This window comes from Lytechinus pictus, chromosome 11 (genome assembly GCF_037042905.1).
Source record: "Lytechinus pictus isolate F3 Inbred chromosome 11, Lp3.0, whole genome shotgun sequence".
NCBI lineage: Eukaryota > Metazoa > Echinodermata > Echinoidea > Temnopleuroida > Toxopneustidae > Lytechinus > Lytechinus pictus.
The window spans coordinates 1,679,057-1,707,053 of record NC_087255.1 but is presented as its reverse complement, the minus strand read 5'-3'; the positions used below and the strand labels follow the sequence as shown (position 1 = coordinate 1,707,053).

General features: G+C 36.0%; 1 protein-coding gene across 2 annotated transcripts; it reads left to right on the top strand.

Moving 5' to 3' along the window:
• Positions 1-183: 183 nt before the first annotated feature.
• Positions 184-27,034, top strand: LOC129270699 (uncharacterized). Of its 2 annotated transcripts, XM_064106335.1 has the most exons (14): positions 184-627; positions 5,050-5,232; positions 5,657-5,837; positions 8,039-8,156; positions 9,526-9,738; positions 10,782-10,980; positions 11,517-11,679; positions 13,420-13,646; positions 14,098-14,234; positions 14,879-15,085; positions 15,686-16,356; positions 16,891-17,002; positions 19,466-19,510; positions 21,932-24,819. In XM_064106335.1, exons 2-13 carry the CDS (start codon positions 5,088-5,090, stop codon positions 19,493-19,495), a joined length of 2,403 nt encoding a protein of 800 aa, XP_063962405.1. In that variant the 5' UTR covers positions 184-627; positions 5,050-5,087; the 3' UTR covers positions 19,496-19,510; positions 21,932-24,819. The 2 variants fall into 2 exon arrangements, with proteins under 2 accessions (XP_063962405.1, XP_054763992.2); XM_054908017.2 differs by lacking the exon at positions 19,466-19,510 and having other exon boundaries at positions 253-627; positions 21,932-27,034.
• Positions 27,035-27,997: the final 963 nt, after the last annotated feature.

Sequence of the window (27,997 nt, the reverse complement as noted above, 5' to 3'; positions counted from 1 at the left end):
AACAAAGAAAGCCGCTCCAAGGCATAGCATTTCCTTCTTATCGAGAAAAAAAGAAGAAAGAAATCCGTTCCAAAGCTTTGCATATTTTTCGTTACGCCGTTCCGGTCGCATTGATTTGTTACAAGGAGCTGCAATTTGGTGAAAAGCGGCCGCCGTAGAGCGCTTTTCGACCATCGCCTAAGCGAGAGCGCACCCGGCGGAGGCCGCGCTAGCTGCGTCATGCACGATTGCCCGTTCCATAGGGATGCATACGCACTCACAGAGATACGGAGATCCGTTCCGAGGACCCCCGTTTTCACAAACATTTGTAGTTCCGAAGCCCGTTCCGAGGACCCTCCTTTTTACAATAAGCCCGCTCCAAGGCCCCCGTTTTTTGCCTCACCCGCGGCACACCCCTACCACTTTTTTGGTCGAGTGCCCCCCCCGGGAGTACACCCAACAAAATTACAAAAATGATTCTCAATCAGATCAAGCTCGATGCCCACAATCCGGATATCCGGATCAACGTACGGCCGGTATATTATACGTGCAAAATACCAGCCAGCAGCCGATGACTCGACTGTCGATGTCAGGTCGATTTAGACTCTTAGTTTTAGAGATCTATTTACAGTTGAGCACGGTGAATTGGTAAGTCCACTGAGTTTCCTTTTGTTTTGGATCACTCTTCCGTACTTTCTCCCTCCAAAAAAATATGTTTAAATCTATCTGGTGATATGAATTTAGATTATCTGGATCTGGTTGCTAGGACAAACCAACGCCAACGGCAAGCCACGGTTTAGGAGCAGCTTCTGGCTGTCGCGGCCGGGCTGCGTCGGGCTGCCGCTGGGTCGAGCCGCTTGGTCCGTTCTAGACAGCTGGCAGCCGTCTGTTTTGAGGAGTTTTTTAACATTTTTTTTTTAAAGTTCTCCTCATACACAGACGGCTCGCTAGCGTGCAGCCACCATTAGGGGACTTGCAATGCAAAATCCCCCCGTCGGGGCTCTTCAATTTTTGTCTTTAGGCTAGGCCCCTAATCAATAAAAATTTTGAAAATTAATGCGACCAAAATGCAAATTGATATTCCCTCTTCAGGCTCTTGGCATTAATTGCCAAGAAACGGAGAAAAATCGAGTTAAAAGGAACAAAAACAGTGACTTACCTCGGCTATCGCGCAAATTCACTTCCCCGTTTTATCCGATCTTAAGTACATAAACATATGGCCATTGAGTCCCCTGTACAGATCGCGCTAGAACTTCGGTCTCTGTATTTGGTGAGTGAAGCCAACGGAGTTCAGCTGAACAACCAACATAACAGAAACCGAAGCTTTTGGTCTAGGTCCGTTCCGAAGTGTTTCGCTAGTAGTAGGATGGCTCGCTTCATCAAAAGCACCAATGCCAACTTCTAGCACGAGTATCTAAGCAAATATTTCATCAACCTTGTGACAAACACACTGAGAGTATACCGAGGAGATCATTTGGGTGTGGAAACGACCCACAACGAACAACAACAACAACGTAGGATGGGGGGTCGGTTGTCCGCCGTCCGGACAGTTTTATCTTTTTGAAGCCTTCTTTTTTGTCTTTGGATTACACTACAAATATGAAATTCAATACTTGTAATCATCTTCTATTTTGTTCTTTATAATATCGAATAATGTAGGATGGGGGGTGGGGTGTCCGGACACTTAATATTTTTGAAGCCTTCTTTTTTGTCTTTGCCTTTGGATTACACTAAAAATACGAATTCAATAGTTGTAATCATCTTCTGTTTTGTTCTCTATAATATTACCTAACATTTCGTACTAAACATTTTATGAAACTTTGCTTGTAAATTTTTCCAAATGACTTTCTAAAACTGATCGTCCGGACACACAACCTGTCCGGACACACAACAACTGGGTATACACTTGCACGCTGCACTTCACCAGTACGACAATACACCAGACGGTGGACTGTACTGTTTCCAGAAGAAGAAGAAGAAGATTTCCTAACATTTTGTACTAAAAATTGATGAAACTTCGCTTGTAATTTTTTCAAAATGACTTTCTAAAATTGATCGTCCGGACACACAACCTGTCCGGACACACAACAACTGGGTATACTAGTAATACTAATATCGCTCCTGTACGATCGACGCGACGCAACAAATAAGTTAAGATCTCCATAACGTTAGTTATTCTTTAGACTTAGTCTTTTTACGCTTGCCCTTTGCACGAAAACGTCATAACTTAGAATCTATATTATTATTATCAGATTAGCTTAGGATAGGATTTTTAACTAAGGATATGAAAATTGTCACATCTCTTCTCACAATATCAATATGTGATTTCAAGTTATTTAATTTAGTGTTGCGAGCGTAAAAAGGTCGCTGAACCGAGCTGGGTTCAGAGGAACGATATCGATTGCGTTATCAATAATAGCACATGTTGTTGTTGTTGTTCGTTGTGGGTCGTTTCCACACCCAAATGATCTCCTCGGTACAATAGCACATGACGTCACACACCTCTGCGCTGCAGTGCTAGATCATCTCAACTTCAGTGAGAAGGCTCGACAACAAAAATGAAATCAGAGTGCAGAGAGAAATGCATATGCTCATCGTACAGAATACAAATGCTTTATTTCAAAAATTTGAAAGAATAAACATCTATATAGAGCGTTTAAGCCATACATTAGAAACACATATTTTGATCTGAATCAATTGCCTGTGCAGTATCAGAGCATATCTCTAAAAAGGACCGAAATCTGACGAATATCCCAAAGGCTCCTGTACAAAATTTGCCGTTGAGTATGAGAGCACATTCAACAGTATAGTGCGCATGCGCGAATGCGTGAAATGTACAACGCGTACAACAATGAAAGCAATGCTGTGTGCAGAATAAGATCACAACACTCAATGATGTCATAATGAACTATGTGCAAGTCGCATGTCAACGACCAAATTTGATCTTATGAAGCTGTGATGATGCCATTGTGACTTTGTGATATGACTTGTTTAATCAAAATTTCTCCCTCTTTTTTATTGCTAGGGGTGGGATAGATGATAATAATTATATTGGATGGCTTTCTTTCATGGTATACCAGAAATATTCCTCTCGTTAGGGCCAATATTCCACTCATCTGCGATTTGTGGAATATTTGCCCAAACTCTTAATATTTCTGGTATTCCATTCTGAGCCATCCAATATAATATAATTATTCTATAAATAACATGAAAAAAGGGATATTGAAGGAAAGGAGGAAGAATAAGAGAGCAAGAAAGAAAAAAAGAAAAAACAGAAAAAAGAAAGAATGAATGAAAGAAAGAAAGAAAGAAAGAAAGAAAGAAAGAAAGAAAGAAAGAAAGAAAGAAAGAAAGAAAGAAAGAAAGAAAGAAAGAAAGAAAGAAAGAAAGAAAGAAAGAAAGAAAGAAAGAAAGAAAGAAAGAAAGAAAGAAAGAAAGAAAGAAAGAAAGGAAGAAAGAGGAAAGGAAATCTAAAGGAAAGAAAGAAAAGAATAAAGGAAGGAAGATAGAAAGAGGGAGGATAAGATGAAAAGAAAGGAAAGAGAAAGAAAGGAAAAAAGAAACTGAGGAAAAGAAAGAAAGAAAGATGAAAAGAAAAAAAATCAAAGAAGAAGGAGAGAAAGAATTAAAGAAGAAAAAGAGGAAAAGAAAGAAAGGAAGGAAGAAGACAAACAAAGTTTATTTCATGTTAATACTTATAAAAGACTTAATTACGTGTACTGGTGGGGGGGGGGGTGATCAGGATAGCTTCTTTCCATTCATATTGGTATGAGTTCCACACACTTTCTTTTCTGCTATACAGTGTGTCCCACAAAAAATGTTAATGGCACTTCAGATGGATATAATATTAAAAATACAGCATATATTATTGATACCTTTACACCTGTAAACTACAATTCATTTTACCTTTGTTATATAGGCTACATATTTTTTTAGGATGAGCTGGGGTGTCCCTTCATTATTTTCATTAAATTTTGCATGATTTCAACTTGATATGCAATGATCAAACATCTCAGGACTAAAAAAATGAAATATTCTTTTAGTCAAGTTTCATTCATTTTTTGTCTCACCTGCATAGCAGGTGAGACTATAGGCGCCGCTTTTCCGACGGCGGCGGCGGCGTCAACACCAAATCTTTACCTAAGGTTAAGTTTTTGAAATGACAGCATAACTTAGAAAGTATATGGACCTAGTTCATGAAACTTGGCCATAAGGTTAATCAAGTATTACTGAACATCCTGCCTGAGTTTCAGGTCACATGACTAAGGTCAAAGGTCATGTAGGGTCAATGAACTTAGACCATGCTGGGGAATCAACATCAAAATCTTAACCTAAGGTCAAGTTTTTGAAATGTCATCATAACTTAGAAAATATATGGACCTAGTTCATGAAACTTGGACATAAGAGTAATCAAGTATCTTTGAACATTTCGTTAGAGTTTCAGGTCACATGACCAAAGTCAAAGGTCATTTAAGGTCATTGAACTTTGGCCATTTTAGAGGTAATTATTAGATTGCTGTCATAACTTTCTAAGTTTATAGATATGGGTAATCAAGTATCACTGACAAGGTTTCAGGTCACATGATCAAGGTCAAATGTCAATGAACGTAGTATTGTATCATTATATGAATGGTGTTTTTTGTGAATAAATATTTGATGGTAGTTTTCAAAGTCAGCCCTGCTGCTAAATTGAATCGCGGGATGCAGGTGAGACCGCTAGAGGCATTCCACTTGTTTTATGATAGTCTTTCAAGTAACCTTCCCACCCACTTTGTCTCTGTCACCCTCTCTCTTTGATTTCTTTCACCTCTCTCTTTGATTTTCCTGTCTCTATACCACTTTCTCCTTTATATATCTTTGTAAATCTTTGGCAAAAAAAATCTAACTGCACAAGGAACAAATGCAAGAGAGACTTGTTTCTAAACTTGTAAAAAATAGCATCTTACAAAACTATGAGTTGAAAATAAGAGAGAGAATTAGACTTAAAGTTTGTGCTGGGAGTTTGCAAAGTAAATCTACAGTCCATCCGCTTCATAACCCCTTTTCTCCTTTCTTTGTATTTACATGTAGGGTTTGAATAATAATTTCTCTGTTTAAGGGATCTGAAGATGGGATCAACCAGTCTGGTGGTGGCAGATTCCATCAAAGTCTTAACCCAGAATGGAGAATGTCAGATTGATATGTGTCTAGGAGATATTACCAAACTCAAGAGGAAGGATAAAGTTGATGTCATTTGTGTTTCTGCCTTCGCTAGTAAGTATCATTAAAAGAGGATTTCATGCATATGTATTGCTATTTGAACCAACTGGGATTACCACACCTATGAGGCAAGCTATTTTACCATTTAATCCTAATTCTTGATACAAACAAAAAATGATTTTTTTCAAGAAATCAAGAAATTAATTTGTGGAATTCTTGATATCAAGTTGTTGGCATAAAATGAACACTTGTATGTAGGTGTATTGCCTACTAACCCTTGCACTGTATGATGATGATTTTTTTTCCTTCTATTTTTACATTGTTGAAACTTTGTCAGGTACTACCATACTCTATGTATATTCATTGCAGGTAGTGTTTTTTAAATACAGTGCCAGTGTGTGTTTTGCAAGCCTGATAATAAATTGATATCAAAAGAATCAATCCTAATTGTAATATTCCCATTTACTTTCAATCTTAGATGACTATGCCGCTACACCTACTTCGGTGATTGGAGCCTTGAAGCGGACATTAGATATCAGCGTTAGAAACCTAGCCAGGGATAAAGAGGAAGATCTTCGTAAACTCTACTCCTGCTGGTGGTCTAAATCCCTCCCCGATAAGCTTCCCTATAAGAGACTTCTCTGCTTTGAAACTAGGAGGTACCCTTAGACCTTTATACCAGGGGACTGTTTCATGAAGCACCTTGCCTGTGATTTCCAATGATGAGCTTTTTAGCTACTGAAATTCTGATTGGTTGACAGAAAGTCTGACCGTGAATATCGTGTCACTGAAAAGGTGGTTCGTGAAACAATCCCTCATAATACTGAAATCCATGCATCTGATTTGATGACAACTAATCTGACAGTGATCACTGACATGGTGGTTCATGAAACCTTCCCTTATACAATAATCTGTTCATCCGATTGATTGAGAGCAATTTGATAATGAAGATTACTGACAAGATGGTTTATGAAACCAACCCTTTGTACTTAATCATTGCGTCTGACTGGTTGAGAGCATTTTTGACAAAGAAATTCACTGGCAAGCTACATGTAGTTCATCAAATTATTAAATTCTTGATGGTGATGGGAGAAAACTCAAGTGTAGTCAAATAATTGATGCTAAATAATGGTTCTAAAATTCTAAATGTAAATGTACTTTAGATATTGACAGTGTCAAAATTTTTGTTAAAATTTGCTTGAACTTTGATAAAGTCAACTAGTATGTTTTTTTAAGGGTATAAGGGTTAAAGGGTGACCTTAATATTGAATTTGCAGCTAGCTACTGAAATTTGAGTGAAACAATTCATAAAGATAAAGGTTGCAATGATGCATAAAATAACAGGGAGTATTGTTGCTTTAATTCCAAACTTTATCGTCAGTTTTGGTCACAAGAGATAAACTCTCAACTATGTTCTATACATTCTCATGTAAATATATAATTTACAAAATTTTTTGTGTAAGCAGTGCTTCCTTATAAAATGTTCCAAATTGCGATACAATACCAGAAACAAAATTCCTGCTTAAGGATGAAACTACACTGTAAATAGTATGAAAATAAGCTCTTAAAATATATGTATAGGAATAGCTTTGATGTGATGAAATCGTTGGTTACCATGTATCTATATTGAAAGCTATGGGCGGTCAGAAAAGCACTTTACCCTTTCATATCTGGATAGGAAATGATCTAGGAAGTAGACATCAACAGGAAGCCAGTAATATCAGCTAGCCTACATTCTATGCAACTAGTCTATAGGCCTATTTACATGTATCTCTTTGATATATTACATGTAGGTACATGGGGAAATCATTCTTGTAACTAAACTGTAATTGAATGCTTTGGTTATTTGTATTTGTACAGGGTTGTACATGTACTAATACTAAACAAATACTTCATTTTACAAAGCACAGAATATAAAGTGCCCTGGTCAAGTGGTCTATTGAAGACCCCTGACTTCATTAAAGTTTGGGTCTGGAAACCAGACATGGCACTCTTACAGTGCCCCTGAGAAAGGCATTTTATCTTCATTAGTCTTTCAAATTTTTTTTTTTAGGTGACAATAAAGGTCAGTCTAATATCAAATTGATACGTGCCTATAAAAAGATAAACACTTGATCTATTAACCTGTTACCTCCTTGAACGGGATGGTCGATGAACAGAGTCTATGGGAATTAAAGATTTCAGTAGTCAACAGGTTAATAATACCCATAATATGTGACAATTGGGCATGATCGTTGCATGTGAACACTTTGGCAAATTTGAACAACAGCTGTAGTGAAGTACGTGTAGTGTATGTCAGGGCATTGCCATTTCAGTGTCAACTGTGTCATTCATTTGTCATATTCAAGAAATTGACTTTAGTATATAGGACACAAAGAAAAGTAGGCTAGCTGGGCTCATCCAGGGATAGTGATATGTGATATCATTGGAGGCCCTGCGTGGTTTCAGTAACAGTGACGACCCTTCATACTTGTGCAAAACACTGACTACTGCATATGATAATTATTGTGACACTGAGACTATTCAACTTACAAATCAGTTGGTCATTGTAATGAAGTTATTCATTATCATGAAAAAAAATATAAAAATCATTGTAAAATATATCAAGCTATCTTTTGTAGACTGTAAACTGAGAATACGATACCTGCATCTTTCATGAGTTATGAACTGTTTTTTCAAACAAAATGAAAATTTGAGTTGTCAGATAACACAGCAGGATTAAAAAAATTATACTTGCTGGTCGTATATCTTATATGACTGAAAATAAATCTTGAGATAATCTAAAGATATGTAAGATATTTTCTCTAATTTTCTTGATTCATGATGATTTTTACAACAATGTAATCATTATTCTCCCTAGCTTTGGAGCAGCAGGGCGCCCTCAAGAGTTGGTAGCTAATGTGTTTCGTTGCCTGGTTCCTATTCTCAATAATGAAGATGGTAGCGTTATCACTCCTCTGCTTAATACTGGCGATCAGGTTAGTATACAGGCCTTTACAGTGTGTCAATAAAATAGATAAATATGAAGTATTGAGTATGCTACAGGGTGGTCCATAAAATTACTTGATATATACTATGTACAAGAGAGTGAAAATTAAGGCTTATGGCTTATGGATGCAGAGAGGATGAAAAATGGAAAAGAGTCTTGCCATCCTTTGGAAAACGTTATGTATCTGTTGTGTACTCTTTGCATACGTGTTTTATATGTTCTATATATCCATCGAGCATCTATCATCTGTGATTTCAGCACCCATTATGTCCATCGTCTGGAGTGGATGAAAACGGATGAAGTCACCCCAAAATTTTGCTTGTCCTCTGTATCCGTTATGAGTATGTTTTGTGTCCGTCGACCAGTGGGACCAGGCCTTTACAAGGTGGCCCAATAAATACATGTAGATTAATAAGAAGTATTGATTATGCTATTATACAGGGTGGTCCATAAAAATACTTGATACTGTATACATGTACATGTACAAGAGAGTGACAATTTACAAGGTGGCCCATGAAATATTAATGTAAATTACTGAGTATGCTTATATACAGGATGGTCCATACAACTATTTAAGGTGGTCCATTAAATAGATTAATATGAAGCATTGAGTTATTCTTAAGTATATACATGTATATAAAGGTTGTTCCGTACTGGAGATCATGAGAGTATACAATGTACATGGTGACTAAAAAATGCTATGAAGCATGTTGGCTAACTGGGTGACCTATAAAACTGCATATTGATTATGACATTATCTTTGGTCACAGGTTTATGAATGGCTGTAATAAGTAGACTGTTATTTGTAGGGTGGCCCATAAAAATGCTTTGTAATTATCTGAGCATCCATTCAATAATCCTAATGTTTATGATCATGCTGTTTAGTAAGGTAAAATTCTCATTGCTTCATACAGAAGATGATGATGATGATGATGATGGGTTCTTGTATAGCGCCGGTATCCGCCTCAGCTGGGCGCTCATGGCGCTTGCTCAAAAATAGGAAATATCTCACAAATTTCAATGTCTTCAAACAGTGCTTAGGATCAGAAGATCAGTTGTTTCAGTAATATTGTTTGGAACACGTTTTTTTATAGACCCTTGCGATGCACTGTCTGACAAAAATAAATGGATTATGCTATGATGTGGGTTAATAACTATGTGATGAGAAAGGTTAAGAAATCTTTGTCTGGATTTATTTTTTAGCACTAATCCATAATGTTTTGGTGAACCTGTTGCATCATCTACTTGGAGGCACAGCTTTAGACTACTACATATTCTTTGACTGGATGATTGTAAAAATGTGCTGTTCAAAATTTACCACACTAATCTTGAGCTCAATTTGTTTTGACATTCTGTAGGGGTATGGTGAGGTCAGCATGATGAAAGGTATGGTTGAAGCTGCTGTAAAGTGGATGAAAGCAGGACTACCTCTCAGGATTCTTAAACTGGTTCTCTACGCCAAGGTGATTGATGGTGATCTTCAGAGCCATTCACTTAGAAGATTCAGCGAGGTCCGTAAGAAGTTTACTGAGCTCAAGGAACGCTATGAGATGCAACTCCTCTTACCTAAGGTACAATTCCTCATTTTTTCTCGATGATAATGTGAGTATGTGATTAGTTTGTTTACAGAATTTTATATTTTCTTTTGTATATGGTGCCTCTAAAGCGGCCATAAAGCCAAAGAAAATGAAATAAACTCTCTCTTCGAGCCAAGACCTAATTTCTAGCTGGCCATTGTCATTTTTCCTATCTTAACAAAAGTCAAGTCCAAGGTTTCACCAATTTTGGGATATCCCAGCAACTTTCCTGTTCTGCAAATGTCACAATCAAACATGACTCAGATCTCTGTTATGGTGCCTCAAGATTAAGGATGGTAATTTTGGTGAGGAAAGCTGAGAGCGTAATGAAAACACACTTGGGTACGCCACCATCGCAACCAGCAATCTTTAAACGTGTACCAGACAAACATTTTTTTGGGGTGGTCACTTTTCACAACCTACTGCTTGTATTGCAACATTAGATATGCTTTAACATTGCAGTGAATGGGGATTCTCCAGGGGACCGTTTCATGAAGTTGTCAGCACTGACAACTTGTCTTTCTCCGACAGTTACCATGGTAACAGTCAGAGGTTATTGCCTCTCAGCCAATCAAAACCAAGGATTTCACTGAAATTATCAGCTCTGACAATTTAGTCAGCGCTGATAACTTTCATGAAATGCCCTCCGAGGCTCATTTCAGGGACCAAATTACCCTGAGCCCCATGTAATTTTTTTCCCTGCCGTGTACACATAATGGGACTATTTCCTCCACATGAGGTACACTTGGATTTTTTTATAAGGCAATTACTTTATTCTTCTCACACTCACATAGGAAACTAACTAGGTCTTGATAATGTCATGAAAACCAGACAGTCAGGTGTGGTAGCACTTCTGCATTGTGATTGTAGTTTTGATGATAACTTGGAGCATAACAAAGATACTCAAAGATTCAGTTAACTTTTTGTTACAACGGATGCTGAAGAATTTTTTTCAAAATCAATTAAATTCAAATCAGCGATGAGAGATTTTGTTATATCACATATTTATTTTGAACCCTTTTTGCTTGATGTTTCAGGCTGTGCCGTTGGAGTTTGATGTTTATCTGTCATTCAGTGAGGAAGATGAAGGGGTTGCTAAGGTAATCCGAGAGAAGTTGACTGGAGCAAAGGAAGGTGTTCGGATCTATGATAGTTCACAGCAGGATATCAATAAAGATAGTGTCTTTCAAGAAGATATGTATACTATCATGATGAAGAGTGCAAGGGTAGTTACAGGTAGGTTAACATTCTATTTTGATGATGATAATTATAGCATCTTTTAGATATTTTATAATACAGAGGATCTCCACTAAATGCATAAATTATGACAAGGATATTATATTTTTTCTTGATGAATCAAACCAAATTGTATGTTAATGGTCTCGGAGGACAGTATTTGAATATTTTGTCTGATAAAATATGTCCAAAAGAAAAAGTGCAGGTGTGACATCTGTAACCACATTTTAATCCCTCCAGTGATATGCATATCACTGTTTTGTGCAATAAACAAAACTTACAGATGGCATTTTTTACATCCAATTTTGATTGATTTTTCAGTTTTAAGTTGTTGGATTTTTTTTAACTCTTTTATTCAAATTGATTTTTTCTTGGCATGGACTAGACCTTGAAGATATGTATACCTGTGATTATTGATATGCAATCACCAAATACTCTTTACACACCATTTCTAATTTTGTGTTTTTGAGTGTACTATTCAAAAGTCCGGGAATTGACATGAGCTTACATTTATTTCTCCTGTTTTCTTTTTACAGTGTTGAGCCCAAATTACCTGAAGAACAAGGCTTGTATAGAGCAGTATAACATTGCTCTTTGCTGCAATCGTAGAGCACTCCGTGACATGCTTGCCCCTATCTATGTAGACTCGGTTGAGATGATGCCAACATACATGGGTCTTGTTCAGTACGTTGACTGCAGGTATGTACTTCATCAACCATTCCCTTTTCTATCCATCTATTCATCCGTTTGTGAAGGTGATGGGCAAACTATCACTTCCTCGGCAAGCTGGATGTAGCCATCTTTCCGAAACGAAGCTGAGGAAAGATAGCGAGTACATTCAGCTTGCTGAAGAAGTGATGATTTGTCCATCCCTTTCACCAACGTTGGTTATATGCTTTATATGTCACATCTGGAACCACTATAAAATGAAGAAAGGAAATTTGATAAAAAAAAATCAAGGTTCACTTTGAAAATATTCTTTATCTCACATTTAAACTGCGGCTAAGCATGTAGATTTTGCTCAGGTAAGATAATTGTGACCTCACAAAGGAATTTTACCATCACAACAAAACAATGTATTGGCAATGAACTTTTATTTTGCGTTAAGTAAAGTGTGTATGTACATTGCGTGCGCGCATCTAGATCTTGTGCGATCGTCACTGGATGTGATGAAGAATAATTTGGAATGATGGAACGAAAAACTCAAGGGGTAATGACCTCTATATTTCACTTGTAATCAAAATATTTTAAGATCTAACGCGTTATGACCCTATTGGCTGAAGGGATTAGCGAAACAAAAAAGTTCCATCACAGAAAGTGATGATTGATTGTGAAAGTGAAACTAACATTTGACCAATCGGATCTTATAGGAAGATTCTTAATACGGAATATTATGAAGTATATTATACAAATATACCATTCTTTGAGTAATTATAGCGGGAATTATTTGTTTGAGCTTGGACTGGCATTAATATTTTTTCTGAGGGGCGAAGCCCTGAGAGAAAAATAGTATAGTTTTGCCAGTACAACCAAGGATAAATAATTCCCTTTATACTTTCAAAATAAAGGCCTGGTATATTTGTTTTATATCCTACGTTTAATAAGTTAGAACAACAGATCTTGATAATCTAGTTTTTGTACACGTAGTTCATCTTTAAAAAAGTCTGAACCAAAACCAGTGCGCTGACTGAACTACTTTTCCTGAAGCTGTGTGCTCAGCGGAATGTGCATTTGTGCCTGCACCCGAGATATTGTGTCAATGATCTGTGACGTCAATGATGGAATAGTGCACTATTCCATCATTGACGTCACGGAATAGCAACTTTTCTTCAGTTGGCGTTTCATTTTCAACATCATCACAAAATAGTGAGAATATATTTGGTCACATGATGCTATTTAAAGCAATCAGCATACATTATTTGATTTATGTAGGATATAAACTTCAATATACATGTGTAGGTAAAATGAACATTATAAGGTATGACAAATTACCTGCATATCGATGAGAACACAAAAACAAAAAACCTTCAATATGGTGATGGTAATTGTAATGCATGTGTTGACATTCAATAGAGAAATCTATACATCATGCTGAAAGTCGAGAAAGAATAGGATACAAAAATGAAGGTTCTATTGAATAATATAATATGTGAACATGTTTAAATGAATAGAAATGTTAATTTTTGTGTTCATTTTATGTATATATTTTATACATTATCATAATTATACTATTTTTTAGATGAGTGATAACGTTCCAAGTTTTTAGAAATGTGACATGTGGACGAAAGGATTGGAACAAACAATTTATGTTCTAACCCCTCTCTATCACTAGTAAATACCATTACTGTGATATTTCTCATTAAATTTTTCAAATGAGTGATATAAATCCAAGTTTTGAGAAATGTGATATGTAGAAGAAATTTCTCATTTTTCCTCTAGACCTCATGATCCTTCAAAGATAGGAGAAGCGTGCACTCAGCTTTCAGTTTCTCTATCTGTTACCTTCCATACTGAGCTGAGAGTAGCCGAGTTTGATCCACTCCGATATGATATCTTCCTCTCATACTCGCATCGTGATACAGAGAAGGCCAATCGCTTTGTGGCATTGCTCCAAAAACTAGCCCCGGACCTGAAGCTTTTCTTTGATGTCCAAGAATTGAAAACAGGTAATTGTCTCCAGTCTAGTGTAGTGGCTTTACGGTACACCATGCACTGTATTTTTTCTACAGTCTATTATCTTTTCCTCAGTCACTTTTATAGTTTTATTCAGTTTCATGTCTTTGTGCAGGTTTGTTATGTTTGTGTGCGTTATTTAAAGTTATCATGATGTTTATTCATGCACAGAATACGATGCATGCAGTCAAGGTAATGATGTAGAGTGCAAGAAGAGTAAGAATTTAGATGAAACCAATTGTTCAATGTGTCTCTTTTGTTGGCCATACCCACAGACATAACATGCCTGCTCCAATACCATGTTACCCCGGAAATGCATGATGCACCCCATTTCCCCTTGAAATCAAGTTTTATAGAATGATGGTGATGAAATTGTAGTCAATGAAGTGAAGTCGATGAAAGTATACTTGTCATTGATTCATATAATTGTTTTTTTTTAATCAGGTAAATCCTGGCAGCGTACCCTCTATCACTCTATCGATGGCTCTCGATGTATGCTAGCTCTCATATCAAAACCTTATCTCAAATCAGCTGTGTGTCAAGAGGAGTTTGCTCTTGCTCAGGCCAAACATTATTCAAAGGTAATAAATCAAAATGAATGTTATTATATTTTAACCAGTGGATGTACATGTATGCTGAATAGTTAAGGAGTGCTTTTATCAGCAATTTTCCAATACCTTCAAAAAGTTACAATGAACTTTTGTTATTTGTGTGTAAAATTTTACCTGTTCTTAAGAGTAGAAAAGTGAATTGTCCACTGTAGATCCCAGGGGCCAATCTTATACAAAGATTTGCAATAGATTCAGCAAAATATAAATTTGTGAAGTTAGAGATAGGAATTTTAAGTCAATTGCAGTTTGATTTTTGATTAAAATCAATTTTTTGTAAGATTGGCCCAAGTCTTTTACTGCACTCTTACTGATTGAGATTCCACCGATTTTTTTTATGACCGACGAATAACTGTTTAAACTAAACATTTAAAGGAAATTTTCTTTCAAATGCAGCAACGTTATATTTCAACTAAGTATTTGTTTAGACATTTTTCTGACTGAGACAACTCATCTCAATCTAAATTAACTTATGTGATATCTTCTCTTTTATATCAAGCTTATTCAATGATCGTATATTGTATCACAGCATTTTACTTCATGTAATTCATTTTTCTTTTTACGAGTTGAAATAAACTTGGACATAAACTTAAACTTAATTTTTGATTTATTTTCAGGGTAAGCAGCACCTTCAACTCATCCCAATCTGCCTTGAAGACCTAGACACCATCCAGACTGAATTCACTCATATACCAATGGTCAAGGGGACACCTGATGTCTTTGATGATATGGTCAAGACTGTGTGTCCAGCGGTCATTCAGTGGCTTAAAGGAAAGAGAGTGGACCAGACAGAAACAATCAAGACCTTGTTTGATGATAAGAGTGTAAGTGTTTCCACTGAAAGTTTTCACTCCAAGTAAGGCATCTTGTCAAAAGTCAAAGAGTTGCAGCTTTCCCTGAGGGAACCTTCAAGCTGCTCTTAATGGTTTATTTTCATTTGGTCCAATGCCAATTTGTCCGCTATCATTTGGTCTACCATCAGTTCGTCCAATATCCACATGGTCTAGTTGCCATTTCTTCCACTCACCATTTCGTCTAATAACCAGTTGGTCCAATAGCAATTTAGTCCATATATCATTTGTTCTTATTAGACTAAGTGTTAATTGGGCAAAATGAATGAAAATAAAACAAATATTAGACCAACTGGTTATGAGATGAAATGGTCATAGATGACCTGGTGATTAGATGAAGTGCTGATTGGACCAGTCATTTTCACAACATCGCACATCTGTCAAAGTTTCCTGTTCCTTTAAGCTTTAATAGTATTTATATCATTTATTTATGTGGTTTGTCTAGAGATGTATGTTAACTTTGATGTTTGTTTGTTTTGAATATTTCTTACTGGATTTGTTATTAGCTCATTTAGTATTCATATGTGTTATGTATGTTTTCAATGGTTGTTGAATATCTCTCATCCATCACAGATCCCAACCTTGTCTGCTGATGAAGAGATGGAGAAGTTTCGCCATACTAGTTTCCAGAAGGAGTTTGGAAGCAAAGACAGTGTGATATCAGCCAAGAGAGCTTTCCCGCCTATCCTGAGTAAAATTCTACCCGATAAAGAGGATAAGAAAGATGAACGTCCTATGTCTGCCTCAGACTGCGATCTTATCTTCAGCTACCATAGCGACGATGAGAAGTACGTATCCTTCATGGCTAGACTCCTTGCCATGAAAGCCCCGTCTTTGAAAGTGAAAGCCGTTTCCAGCGATGAACATAACAAAGTCAATTCCCTGGAAAGATCCAAATGCATCGTTCCTGTGCTCTCTCCCAACTACCTTGAAAGCCCAGAATGCGTTGAAGAGTTCCACATCGCCATCTGGAGACAGAGGATATCCAACCCAGAGGCCGGGTTGCTGCTTCCGATATCCGTCCATACTCTCCCTCAGAAGCCGACCTACTTCCATCTGGTTCAGACTGCAGTTAGTTTGACAGATGGATTATGGGCCCAGCTGTCTGGTGAACATAAGTGTGGTTTATCTCGAGATGTTGTTGATATGAGTAGTTCAATGGGTAAAATGCAACTCTCTCAGGTTGACATGTTGGCTCTCTATATGGCCGTCTATCACATCCTCAGAAGATTTGAAAAAGGGAGGTGAGTACTAACATTCTAATTCCGCATGTAGCTTAAACTCTATGGCCCGTATTCTGAAGTGTTTAACTTAGGTTATGGTCTGACTGTGTACTAAAATCGTGGGATGCTAAAAATGTTTAAATCTTGTTTACAATGTACATTTGCATTTCCTAGTGCTTGAATAGCGAAGAAAACCATGATTCTCGATTATCGTTCATAGGCAGGTTTGATTGTCAAATAAGCTGGTAAGTGGAGTCTCTACTGTTTGAGACAAGTGTTACATTTGATTGTCTATAATACTTAAGCAGTAACTTAAGATTAAACTGAAGATCGGAATATGGGCCCATCAATCAAGACTGTCAGTTCATTTACCACTAAAAAGTGTCCAATTTAATCTCAAATGAAATTATCTGGCATTCTATTTGTGCAATTTTATGTTAATTTCCTTTGCAAAGCCAGTGGAAGAAATGTTTCTATATATCATAAACTAATAAAGTGAAATTGAATTGAATGGAATTAAACGATGATGAATATCACTATGATTATAACTTCCAGGAAATGTAAAGAAGAGGACTTTCCTACCAAGCCAGCTCTGATTAATGTCATGAAACTCAAAGAACAAACCAAACAGATTACTGAACCAGATTACACAGATCAGCTGTGCAAGGTAAGTTTTATTGTATGAGAGAAAAGAGGGATTACTCATATATTATAAGGTTGTGAATGCAGGAATATGAGCAAATAAACGGTTGATCTTTACCCCAAATCTTGGAAAATAGGTACATTTTTTTCCATAAATGAGTGAAATGTGGTGCGGTTTTGGTTTGTGACATCACATGCAAGCGTCTTCTCTATATGTCATGTGATATGAATTCCATCTAATTTTTAATGTTTTTTATAATATATTGAATATTACAGAGCTTCCAAGTCTCCCGGATCCTGCGGGAGAATACTGGATTTCGATCCAATCTCCCGTTCTCCCGACCCCATGCCAAAATCTCCCGGATAATTGTGATTTTTTGCTGTTAAATTGTTAAATTCATACAAACGACTGTTTTACGAGTCTAGCATGTTCAACTCCCTTTACACCCACGTGGAAACTCCTTATCACATTTTCATTTTACCCAGTTACTTTTACCAGTTTTTGTATAATCGTACATTGATTTCCAATGTAAATGAAGATAATTTTACCGAACGACTGGTGAATTAGTCTAACAAGCAATTTTTTTTTTCTGGTTCTGCAATGTGCATGTGCGTGATGGAAACACTTTAGCGGCACTCCATGCCTATGCCCCCCGACGCGCCCCGGCGCGGCACTGCCTGGTCTCCGGCAGACTGCGCCGCGGCAGGAGGCTATGCGAGAAGGGAAGTCCAATGTATTTTTCGGAAGCTTGTGTGCGCTTTATTCGAGCTGAAACTGTGGATCAACGATGGGTTACTATTATAATTACACCCTGACTTTTAGGAATAATTTTATTGACAATTCTGAAGAACAGAAGAAAAGTGGAGATTTTTTTGGCCTACTTTTACTTGGGTTGATCGGATTCGAACATTTTCTCTTTCGTGAGTGAGCTAGCCTGGCGCTGGCTGGCTGTGCGTGCTTGCTACAAAAAGGCAATTTTCACAGGAATCCCTCGGCCCTCAGACTTTAAACAGGCCACATATAATAAGTCTTTACAGGGCCAGGCAAGCTCATCTTCCACTACTGCAGCCCTTTCCCCCTCTGGACAATAAAGGTATTTTCTTGTTGAATGCATTCTTTTGTGAATCATTTTATGTTCAAGTACTGTATTGCCTGAAATCAGGCTTGAACTTATTTTTTTAGTCAGTGACAGACAATTCATCATTTCATGAAATCTCTCTAATCATGCATTTAATCTATGTGCCAAAAGTTTTGATGGTTTAGACAGCTGTCGGATACTATCAAATGTTGTTTCTTAATGAGTTTTGCTACCCAAAACTCCTGTCCGTGGGACATTTCGCTGCGCGCTCCCTCACAAAATCATACCTCCGCGAAATCTTCTGGATTCTATCATCCCAATGTTGGCAGCTCTGATATTAAGGTAAAATCACTTTCATTTTTTTTTTAGAAAACGGTTTTAATGAATAGCTACCACATGACATATGAGGCATAGCTGCTTGCATTTGACGTCAACAAATCATGTTCATTTTTAAATCTTCGCATATAGATGAGCTATTGGCTATATCATTGAACCTGTTTTGTAATATATACCATTTGATAAATGCTTCAATGGTAAACTAAAGCTAGGAGTCCACTGCGCCTGTTGGTGATGAAAATGTCAAAATATTTTGAAATTTTCGTCATGTCAAATTCAATATTTGGCGCCACCATGCGTCAGTTGGGAAGCATTTTGAGCCACTGCACGCTACTAGGCGACACTAGGCGCCACAGCTGCTTTGGATTGGCGCTAACTGGCACTGGCCAAGTGGACTCCTAACATAATTTGTGAATAAACAAGTGAGTCTTTTTAACCAATGTCAAAAGGATTCTTCTTTGATTCATAATTCCTTGTAAGCTTGAATAAACACAATAAAACCATTTAATCTGTCTTTAAACAATATCAATGTTCGTATTGGGAAATGAATCTAGGGAATTGCAATTTTTAATGTTAATTCAAAACTTAAAATAATTGATATTTATTATTCAGTATATCTGGCATCTAATTGATATCCTTAACAATTAAAAGCTGTCAACAAATCATTTTCTTGCCTGCTGACCTAAGTCAGAAATTTGCATGTTAAAAAGCAGGCAATAAAATGGTGTATCTAGCTTTTCAAGCAATTTGCTAATTGTCTTTCTTTGTTCATGAATTTAAACTATAGATGTCTGATTATGTTTAATTTATGAACCATGACATAGATTTACATTTATCTACTATTAGGAGACACAGCATTTATTGCACAAAGTCTAGTTTATATTGACTAATGTCTTTGACTCGAGGTATTATGCTTTACTCTGGCCAATATAGTTGTGTCTCCCTAAAGGTTAGGCCATATTACAGTATTCAATATGTATTTTCTATACTGTGAAATCTCTTCTTTTCTTAATAGTATGTATTATGTGTTTTTATTGTGTACATGTTGTTTTCATTTCCTTTCTGTCTTTCAGACTGTATTGGACCTTACAATCAAGTCTTAAGATCTCTCTTAGCTAGTAAGATGTTTGCCAAAGTCACTCAATCTTTCCTGCATATAAATGCATGGCAATTCTGTACATGTATATGTGCATGGGCATTTATCCAGATGAAATTTTGATTTTTTTTTTCCCCCCTCTGCCCCTCATTAATTTTGAAGATCCATTTCATCAAACATTTTCTTTTGGTGATTAATTGCTTTAAAGGGGACCATTTCATGAAAGTCATCATTATCTGACAGTTACATGTACATGTACCTTAGTAACAGTCATACTGCTGAGCTTCTCAGCCGATCAGAATCAAGGAAAGTTGTCTGATCTGACAACATCTCAGATGTTCATGAAATGTCCCTGTTTGTTATTGTTTTTTAAAGCTTGTTTATTGGAAGCATGAATGAAAAATAGTGCATGCATGTGGAAAATTTGGCATATGAGTTGCAGGTAATTGCTTCATTCTATAAAACACTTTTAGTTATTCAGTTTATACCAGGTATTATGGAGAGAGGTCATTTGCATGGATTGGTGTAGCCTGTTAAAAACTTTCCCCAAAATATGAAAGAAAACATTGTGTATGAAGAGAATATCAAGACAGTAAGACCCTTTAGATTTTCATGTACTGATCTTCCAATGGAGCTTTTTATTTGTTAAAGCTATAAATGCCAACTCTTACTATAAACCAGGGGGCCGTTTCATAAAGCTGTTCGTAAGTTAAGAGCGACTTTAAGAACGATTGGTGATCCTTTCTTACGCGCTAAACCATCGCCAATGAATCTATCGTTTACCACAAGAAAGGATCACCAGTCGTTCTTAAAGTCGCTCTTAACTTACGAAGAGCTTTATGAAACACCCACCTGAACTAATGTACTCCCTTCCTTGTGTTTGGACGTGACACAACATTTGTTACCGCGACAATTGCTCCAGGCTTTATTTTGTCTTACTAGGGTAAGGGTAAGGGTTAGGGTAAGGGTTAGGGTTGTGACTTGTGATCGTGTTTTATGTTAGGTTTAGGGTTAGATTTAGGGTATAGTGTTAAATCCAAGGGTCAGATTAGTTATTCAATTAGTGTTTGCAATTTATAGGGGAGCAATTATCGCCAGATAAAATGTCTTGGAACTGTTTGGACAGTATTGTGGAAACTCTGTTAATAAAAAGGCTTCTACATAGAAACTGCAAGACAAAATGTAGTTGTTATCGGACACTCTTCTCGTACCAGATTCTAAGATTTCCTTTCATTTCATTGATGGTCCCAATTATTTTTCCACTGTGCTTGATAGGTACATGTAGTAATGCATGTGACATTGATTTATATTCATTAAATAATATCCCACCAACCATACACACAACACATTCTGCGTTCTGCAGTCACTAATATAAGATCATGTTTTCGACCTCTTATTTTTTTTACCTCTTTTTTTTTTTGCCCTCACGTTGATGCATATCATATTAACATGCAAGATGTTATGCATAGATAATTAAAATTGGAAGTAAGAGTGCACATAAAGGCCACCGCACACCTTACGACCCGACTGGTCGGCGACTGGCTTGCGACTGAGAGAGGGGAGATGAATCGCAAGGCAGTCATAAGCCTCGACACCGCACACCTTGCGATCCGATCTGTGACTCACGCATGCGCTTTTTGCTTTTTGGCATATCATCTGAGAAATTGCGCTTACTACTGCGTATGCGCGTTGTTTATCATAATACGCGTTATGCAACTCTGCTGTCTGATTGGCTAGAGGTTGGATTGAGCTTGCGATCCAGTCATAAGGATTCGACATGTCAAATCCTTCCGATTTTCCTTGCGACTTGTCTCTGACCGGTCTGCGACGCTCAAGCTGACAAGAGCTGTGACGTCACATCTCCCCTCACTCAGTCGCAAGCCAGTCGGCGACCAGTCGGGTCGTAAGGTGTGCGGTGGCCTTAAAACATCTATTTCTACTAACTTGTAGTATTATGCCTTATATTTGTTTTACCCTCACATGCCATTTAAAATCAAGCAACATTCTCCTGTTTTTGATGACTTTTATCGATTTTCCTCCCTATGTTGGAAGATTTCCATATTAGGAATAAAAGCTGAAATTGATTCTCTCCGTCAAATAAATTAAAAAAAATGTTGGTACTACAAATCCCAAGACATGTTTGCACTCATATCAAGAGCAAACATAATCTCATTTTATCTTTTGTTTGCTCTGTTTGAGTTTGCTGCTGTATCTAACTCTTGGTAAGTTAAAAAAAACATGTTTTTAATATCATACCTTTCCTCTGTATCATTTTGAAATGAAATTATCTCCATATTTTCTGGAATTTCTAGGAGAGTCAAATAAATTAATTTCTTTTTAAATTCAATTTAATGCTTTGAATTGAAGTGCTACATGTATATAGATTTTGCATATTACAATTGTCATTCATTGATTATATGGCTTGATATGGTTTCTTTTTCAGACCCTCCTGGAGCTTCATATTAATGACATACCAGAGAGTTGGAGAGAAGGCAGCCACTACCTAAGACTCAAAGAAAACAACATGGCCGCCACAGAGGGGGGCAACAACAACTCTCAAACACATAACACTGTGAATGAGACAACCAAAGATTCCTCAGGTAGATACCACAGTGATGCCCAAGAAAAGAAAGCAGAACAAAAATCATCGATAGAGGTTCCCAAAGATATTGCCCAACTGGTGGAAGCTGATGGACAAGACAAGACGCAAGGCTCGGCAGAACAAGATAAACAGGCAGAAAGACAACAGTCTAAAGAACCTTTAGCAGTAGCAAAAGCAGAAGGCACGTTAGCAGAGAAACCAGACTCGTCAGAGGAAGAGACAGGTGCTGATGGGGATGAAATTATTGGTAACCATGGTGATGGAAGGGGGGATGGGTTGATGGAAGAAGGCGAAAAACAAAAAGAAGAAACGGAGGATGAAGATAAAGAGTATGGAAGGGTGTACATGTCCGCTCCTCGTTCATCTACATGTGTATGTTTGTGAATGGTAATTACATTTATGCATAGATTTGATATATGCAATGGATCCTGTCCGTAACAATAAGTTTTCATAATACATTAACCATTTGAAAATTCTAATCACCCATAGAATTTTTCATGGTATTCTTGTCCATCATTTTTAGTAAATATACATGCATCTCAAATTGAATTATTTCTGCCAAAACATATCAGGAATTGGACAAGAGCCATGTTACACAAAACTGATTGATTGATTGATATTGATTTTAGGGATTGATTGTAAATAGTGAACACTTACAGTGCAATTAATTGTGAAAATTCCAATGATCACTCAATAGACTTTGTGTTACAGGGTTCAGGGCAATGAGATAATCTGTATACTATGGAAGGAGCATTTCTGGTATGGATGCCTTAGTAAGCACATCACATTCCTTGCAATAGCATTTTCTTTGAAAAAACAACATGTATTTCAAATGGTGTCTCAGTCTAAACCATTTGAACCCTAAATTATGTGGGACGGCCCTGACCTATACCCTGAATTATTTGCACATATCGACCACATTCACAAACTCCCATGGTTCAAGCCGGAACGGCATCTTCCCCCTGCTGGTACCCGGCCCGGCTTGGCTGAAGTTGTTTAGCTTCTTGTAGACATAGACTACCGACAGAAATATTATCTTTAGGGTCCATTTTAGTCTCAAAATCACTGCTTTGACTACAGTCAGATTTATCAATACATATAGCTTCCACACAGTCCGCAGGTGACTTGCCGTGTATTACACCGTGTATTACCAAACATGCCTCACGAGCCTCCACAGTAGAGTAGCATATTCTGGCAATTTTGGATGCTAAAACCTTCCAAAGTTAATACCAATCGTGACTGAAATTATCAACTAAATATCCCTACGTGAACTAGAAAGATCAGTCATTTTCAAAAGATCACCCGACATTAAAACCCATGTTTTTCAAGTCAAATGGCTTCAGACCAACCTGTCTGTTATTTGCAAGTTCACTGTGAGGCCCGGTATTCTGGCCTACCGGGTTCAAAGAGTTATGGTAAGTGTTACGGGTACAACACGCCCAAAGTGGACAATGCTGCACAAGATATGCTAGAAAGTTGCGTTGAATTACATGTAGTGCATGAGCACATGACTTGAAAACACTCTCACCATTGGCTACAGTGATTTCTTAAACCTGGAATATCTAATATTTACATAAATCAAGGATATGAGACGAAATCTATGGTTGCACAATGAAATATATTTTTTTTAAATGAAGAGATATAAAGCATATTAATGAACATTCCTGCCAGGGCTTTAGTTTTAGCATACAGATTATAAGTATAATATTGCAGTTTTTCATGAAGATTAAATGCCTATTTATTTTTTGTTCTCACAGTATATTGATATCTCTTATCGTGTTTTTAGTGATTACAGTATATATATGGAATAACCTGTGCTAATACTATATTTGACATTATTGTCTATTTCTCTCTTATATATGGTAGGCCTTATTGGGTAAACTGTAGCTGCTTGTTGCAATATTTAGTCTTTCACATTTAAATCTTTCAGAAATCTTGTTTATTTTTGTACGTAACATGCAATTGATATCATCTTTACATATGTGTACATATATATATCCAAATATTTGTAGGTTATGCTTTTCAGATGTTATAGAGATTATTTTTACTATTGCATCCCTTTTCAAGTTGTCATAGATAATCATATTGGTCATTTAGAAAGTATGCGTATTGTAAATGTATAGAGGCTCTATATTTTGCTATTGATCAAAGCATGGGAAGAGGTGGTATAATATAATCTGTCCTGAAAATAATGCATGCCATTAAAACTAATTTTGAAAATAAGATCGAGATGACAACTTAAGATTTCCAAGTCAGTTTGTTTTATGACTCTCAGCTTGTTGTAATAAGAATATACTCAACACATTGATTCTGTCCTTTTTTCTATTCATTCCATATGATTGAAATTTCCATGTGAATTTCTAAAGGTTCGTGTAACTTTCCAAACAACTTTTATTAAATATTTTTCTATCGATATTTTTTATAATTATCAAAAATCTCTTTTCTCTTTGTAATTCCACATGTATATGAGTATCTAATGACATCTTGAATTTTATCAACTCAATTTATTCACTTGCATCCAAGTTTGAATATTTTATTGCATTATTCCACAGAAAATATTCTTCTGATGAAAAACTGGAGTTTTTATAGTTTTGTTCTTAAAATTCCTTTCAGAATTTCGATTTTCATTCCGTGTGCGAAAATTTGAAATGATCTTAAAATATACAAACTGTTAATTAAGAAATTTAAAGGAATGTATTTCTCCCATGATTAATGTAATATTTGCATTGAAGAAAAAAAAAATCATGAGCAATACTAAAGCCAGCTTTAAAGAAAATGCATTTTAAGTTTGCCTTGAAAATAAGAGTTGTTTAAAGTGTTTTAAACTGTTACCTTGTCCTTCTTTTCGCAATCATTGACTGATTGTTCTTAGAATTGACATGCCTTCTGTATGAACAAAGTGTACTTGAACTGAAAATTTGCTGATTCTACCTTGATGATTCTGCGTCAGAGGAAATTGTTATATACCGGTATGCATACATGTACATGCAAGTATTTTGTTACTCCATGTGGATTTTATAAGCACTTCAGTGCCTTGCAAACTATTAGTGAAAACTTACACTTTTCTCAATGTAATCAATTTGTCCATGTACTTCATCCAGACCTGCCAACCAGTACGTTTTAGCCGTATTTAGTATGTTTTTGCAACCAAAATACACTGAGCAGTACGTTTTTTCTTTTAAAAAAATGTTTTTTTCTTACAAAATCGTAATTTATTGAGAAAAATCATCTCTATATGTCTCTATTTCATAAAACGTACACAAATATTAGATCAATGTAATTTCAGGTAACTTGTTTTTTTTTTTCAATCATTTTGTTAAAACCAGGGTGAAGAAATACACATGTTTTAATGGTTTTTTTTTTCATCTGCAAGAGCAGTGCGCATTTTAGCTTGCATGCAGCTTGAGCGCCGCGATGGGCGAGTGCGCCAAGCATTTTATTATGAAATACACTTTTTTTTAGAAAAATGCAGATTTTTTTATCACATACAGTTTTTATTCCCAGAGGTTGGCAGGTCTGCATATTTATCTCACACGGTAAAAAGACTGATTTTTTTTGTCAAAATACTGATTTTGGGGGATAAGAATACTGAAAATGCAAAATACAACTTGGCAGCTCTGCATGTGTGCAGTAGTAAGAATGCTCCTGTCAAAAAGACATTTAGTGTAAAATTTTGGTAGTTATTTCAGATAATCCTCAGAAGCTAAGACATACTTGAAGCGATCTGTTTATTGTATTTAGAAAAATTGAAATTAAATTGTCATTTGGATTTAAAATATGATATGTGAATATGAGTGAAAGAGAAATTATAGCAAACTGATCTCTTGAAATTAATCAAATGGCAAATTCCCTTGTGATTTTAGTAGTGGCTAACAATGATCTGTAATAAAGGTTGAAAATATTGAAAATCATCATGACTATTAATGTAGGCCTATTTTATCACTGAATAACGGAAACCGTAAGTTCTATTTTACTTACATGAATGATATACAGTGGACCTTATATAAGGTTGAAATCTCACATAATAAGTATAATTGTTGCCAAGTCAGATATATAAGTATTAAAGAGAGTTTTCTTTGGTATCATATATATTTTTTACTATTTAGGCTACAAGAAAATCTTGGAATATTTGACTTTATGCCAGGATTTCAGTACATTGGATGATATTTGCATTACATATATGCTCTCTTTCTATATCTTTTTTGTGCAATAATGTGCTATAAATTTGATTGATTTGAAATTATTTTTTATTTTTAGTTATTAATTTTTTAAAAATTATGTTTTTCATCTTAACAATAATTAAATTTTCTACTGAGCTGTATAGACACTTTGGGTTTACAGTGGCGTATCTAGAGAAAACTGTGTCCCCTGGCAAGTGTTAACATTTCACCCCTTTGAGGATCTGACATTGGTGGTTTAGCATTGAAATTGTGCCCCTTCCATAATCTGACATTGTTTTCTTTTGAAAGATTTTTTTATTTGGCTTTTGTCATCACATCGGTTTCTCGCGTTCAGTAGAGAAATTGCGTAACTCGACCATTTGAGGATAGGGCCCCCTGAAAGGTCGGGTCCAGTTTACCCAACACTTCGTGAAAAATTTCAGTAAAAGTATATGAATGCTCAGGTACAATTTACTCACTGTTATGTAAATGTCGTAAGCAAAATATCAGAGGGTAGGGTAAACTGGACCTGGCTTGTCGAGAATTTAAGGGGACCTTTTCTCGAATGGTCGGGTTACGCGATTGCCCGATCGGACGCGATAACCCGACATGTCACAATCCTTTAAGTTCTCAACTCATTTGATACATAAGTAGCATAAGCACAGAGACATTGTAGTTGAAAATAACATACAGAAACAAATACATAAATGTATATGTTTTTTATACAAAATATGTTTTCTTTTTACTTTTTCGTATGTATGTTCATGTACTAAAAAAATCTGACATATGGGGTTTATCATTAGGATCATAGTATTCCTTCAAACTTTTGATGACATTAGCCTCTTTTGTTGTTTGTGAAATAAATCTTTTAAGTTTTCTTTTTTTTTCTGCTCTTCCTTTTCATTTTCTCCTATTCTCTCACTTTTGTGGGTTTTCTTTTGGGGTCCCCCTGAAAGTGGCGCCCCTTGCCTCCTTGCCCTCTATATACATCACTTGGTACATGTATTGTATATTAGAAATATTGTTTTTACATTCCATCCTGCAGTTAAGTTTTATAGTCATATGTTCATACCTGTTATCCATATTTTTTGCTTAAATATATAAAGTAAGTGATGTTATAGTCAAAAGTAATTTGAAAACTGAAATGTTTACATTGCATGTGTACTTATTAGGAGATACATGTACCCTCCGTAATACATAGCATCTGAAGTGAACTTTCACTGATTTTTATATTTCTTGAAGCAAGTTGTGTACAGTATTCATGGGTAAGCAGTTGGTCTTTTTCTCAAAAATTGAACTCCATTCACCACTTTCTCCCTCTTTTCTACTAGACAGTGCATGCAATAGTTATGTTTTATGATAATATGCAAAATCCAATTATATATTTTTAAAAATTTTTGATATGAATCAAACACCATAAATTTATAAATAATATGGATTTGGGTATCATTTATTATTAAATAATTTTACATTAAATGAAGACAAGTGATAGTTTACATGATTACCCATTTACATTCTGGCAAATTTTAGAAAAATTACAAAAATTTTGTATATTAATATTTGTGTAGCTTATAAATATATAAATCAGTGTGATGAAATGTTGAAAGCAATCATTAAATACTGTGTCTAAAAACAGAAAGATTGGTCAAAATCTTGTGTTAATTTTGAATTACAGTAGTGTCTGTATAACTGTATAAGTCAATGAATTGCCTTTTTGTTGAATCTCTTTTTCAGACTAGAATATGCA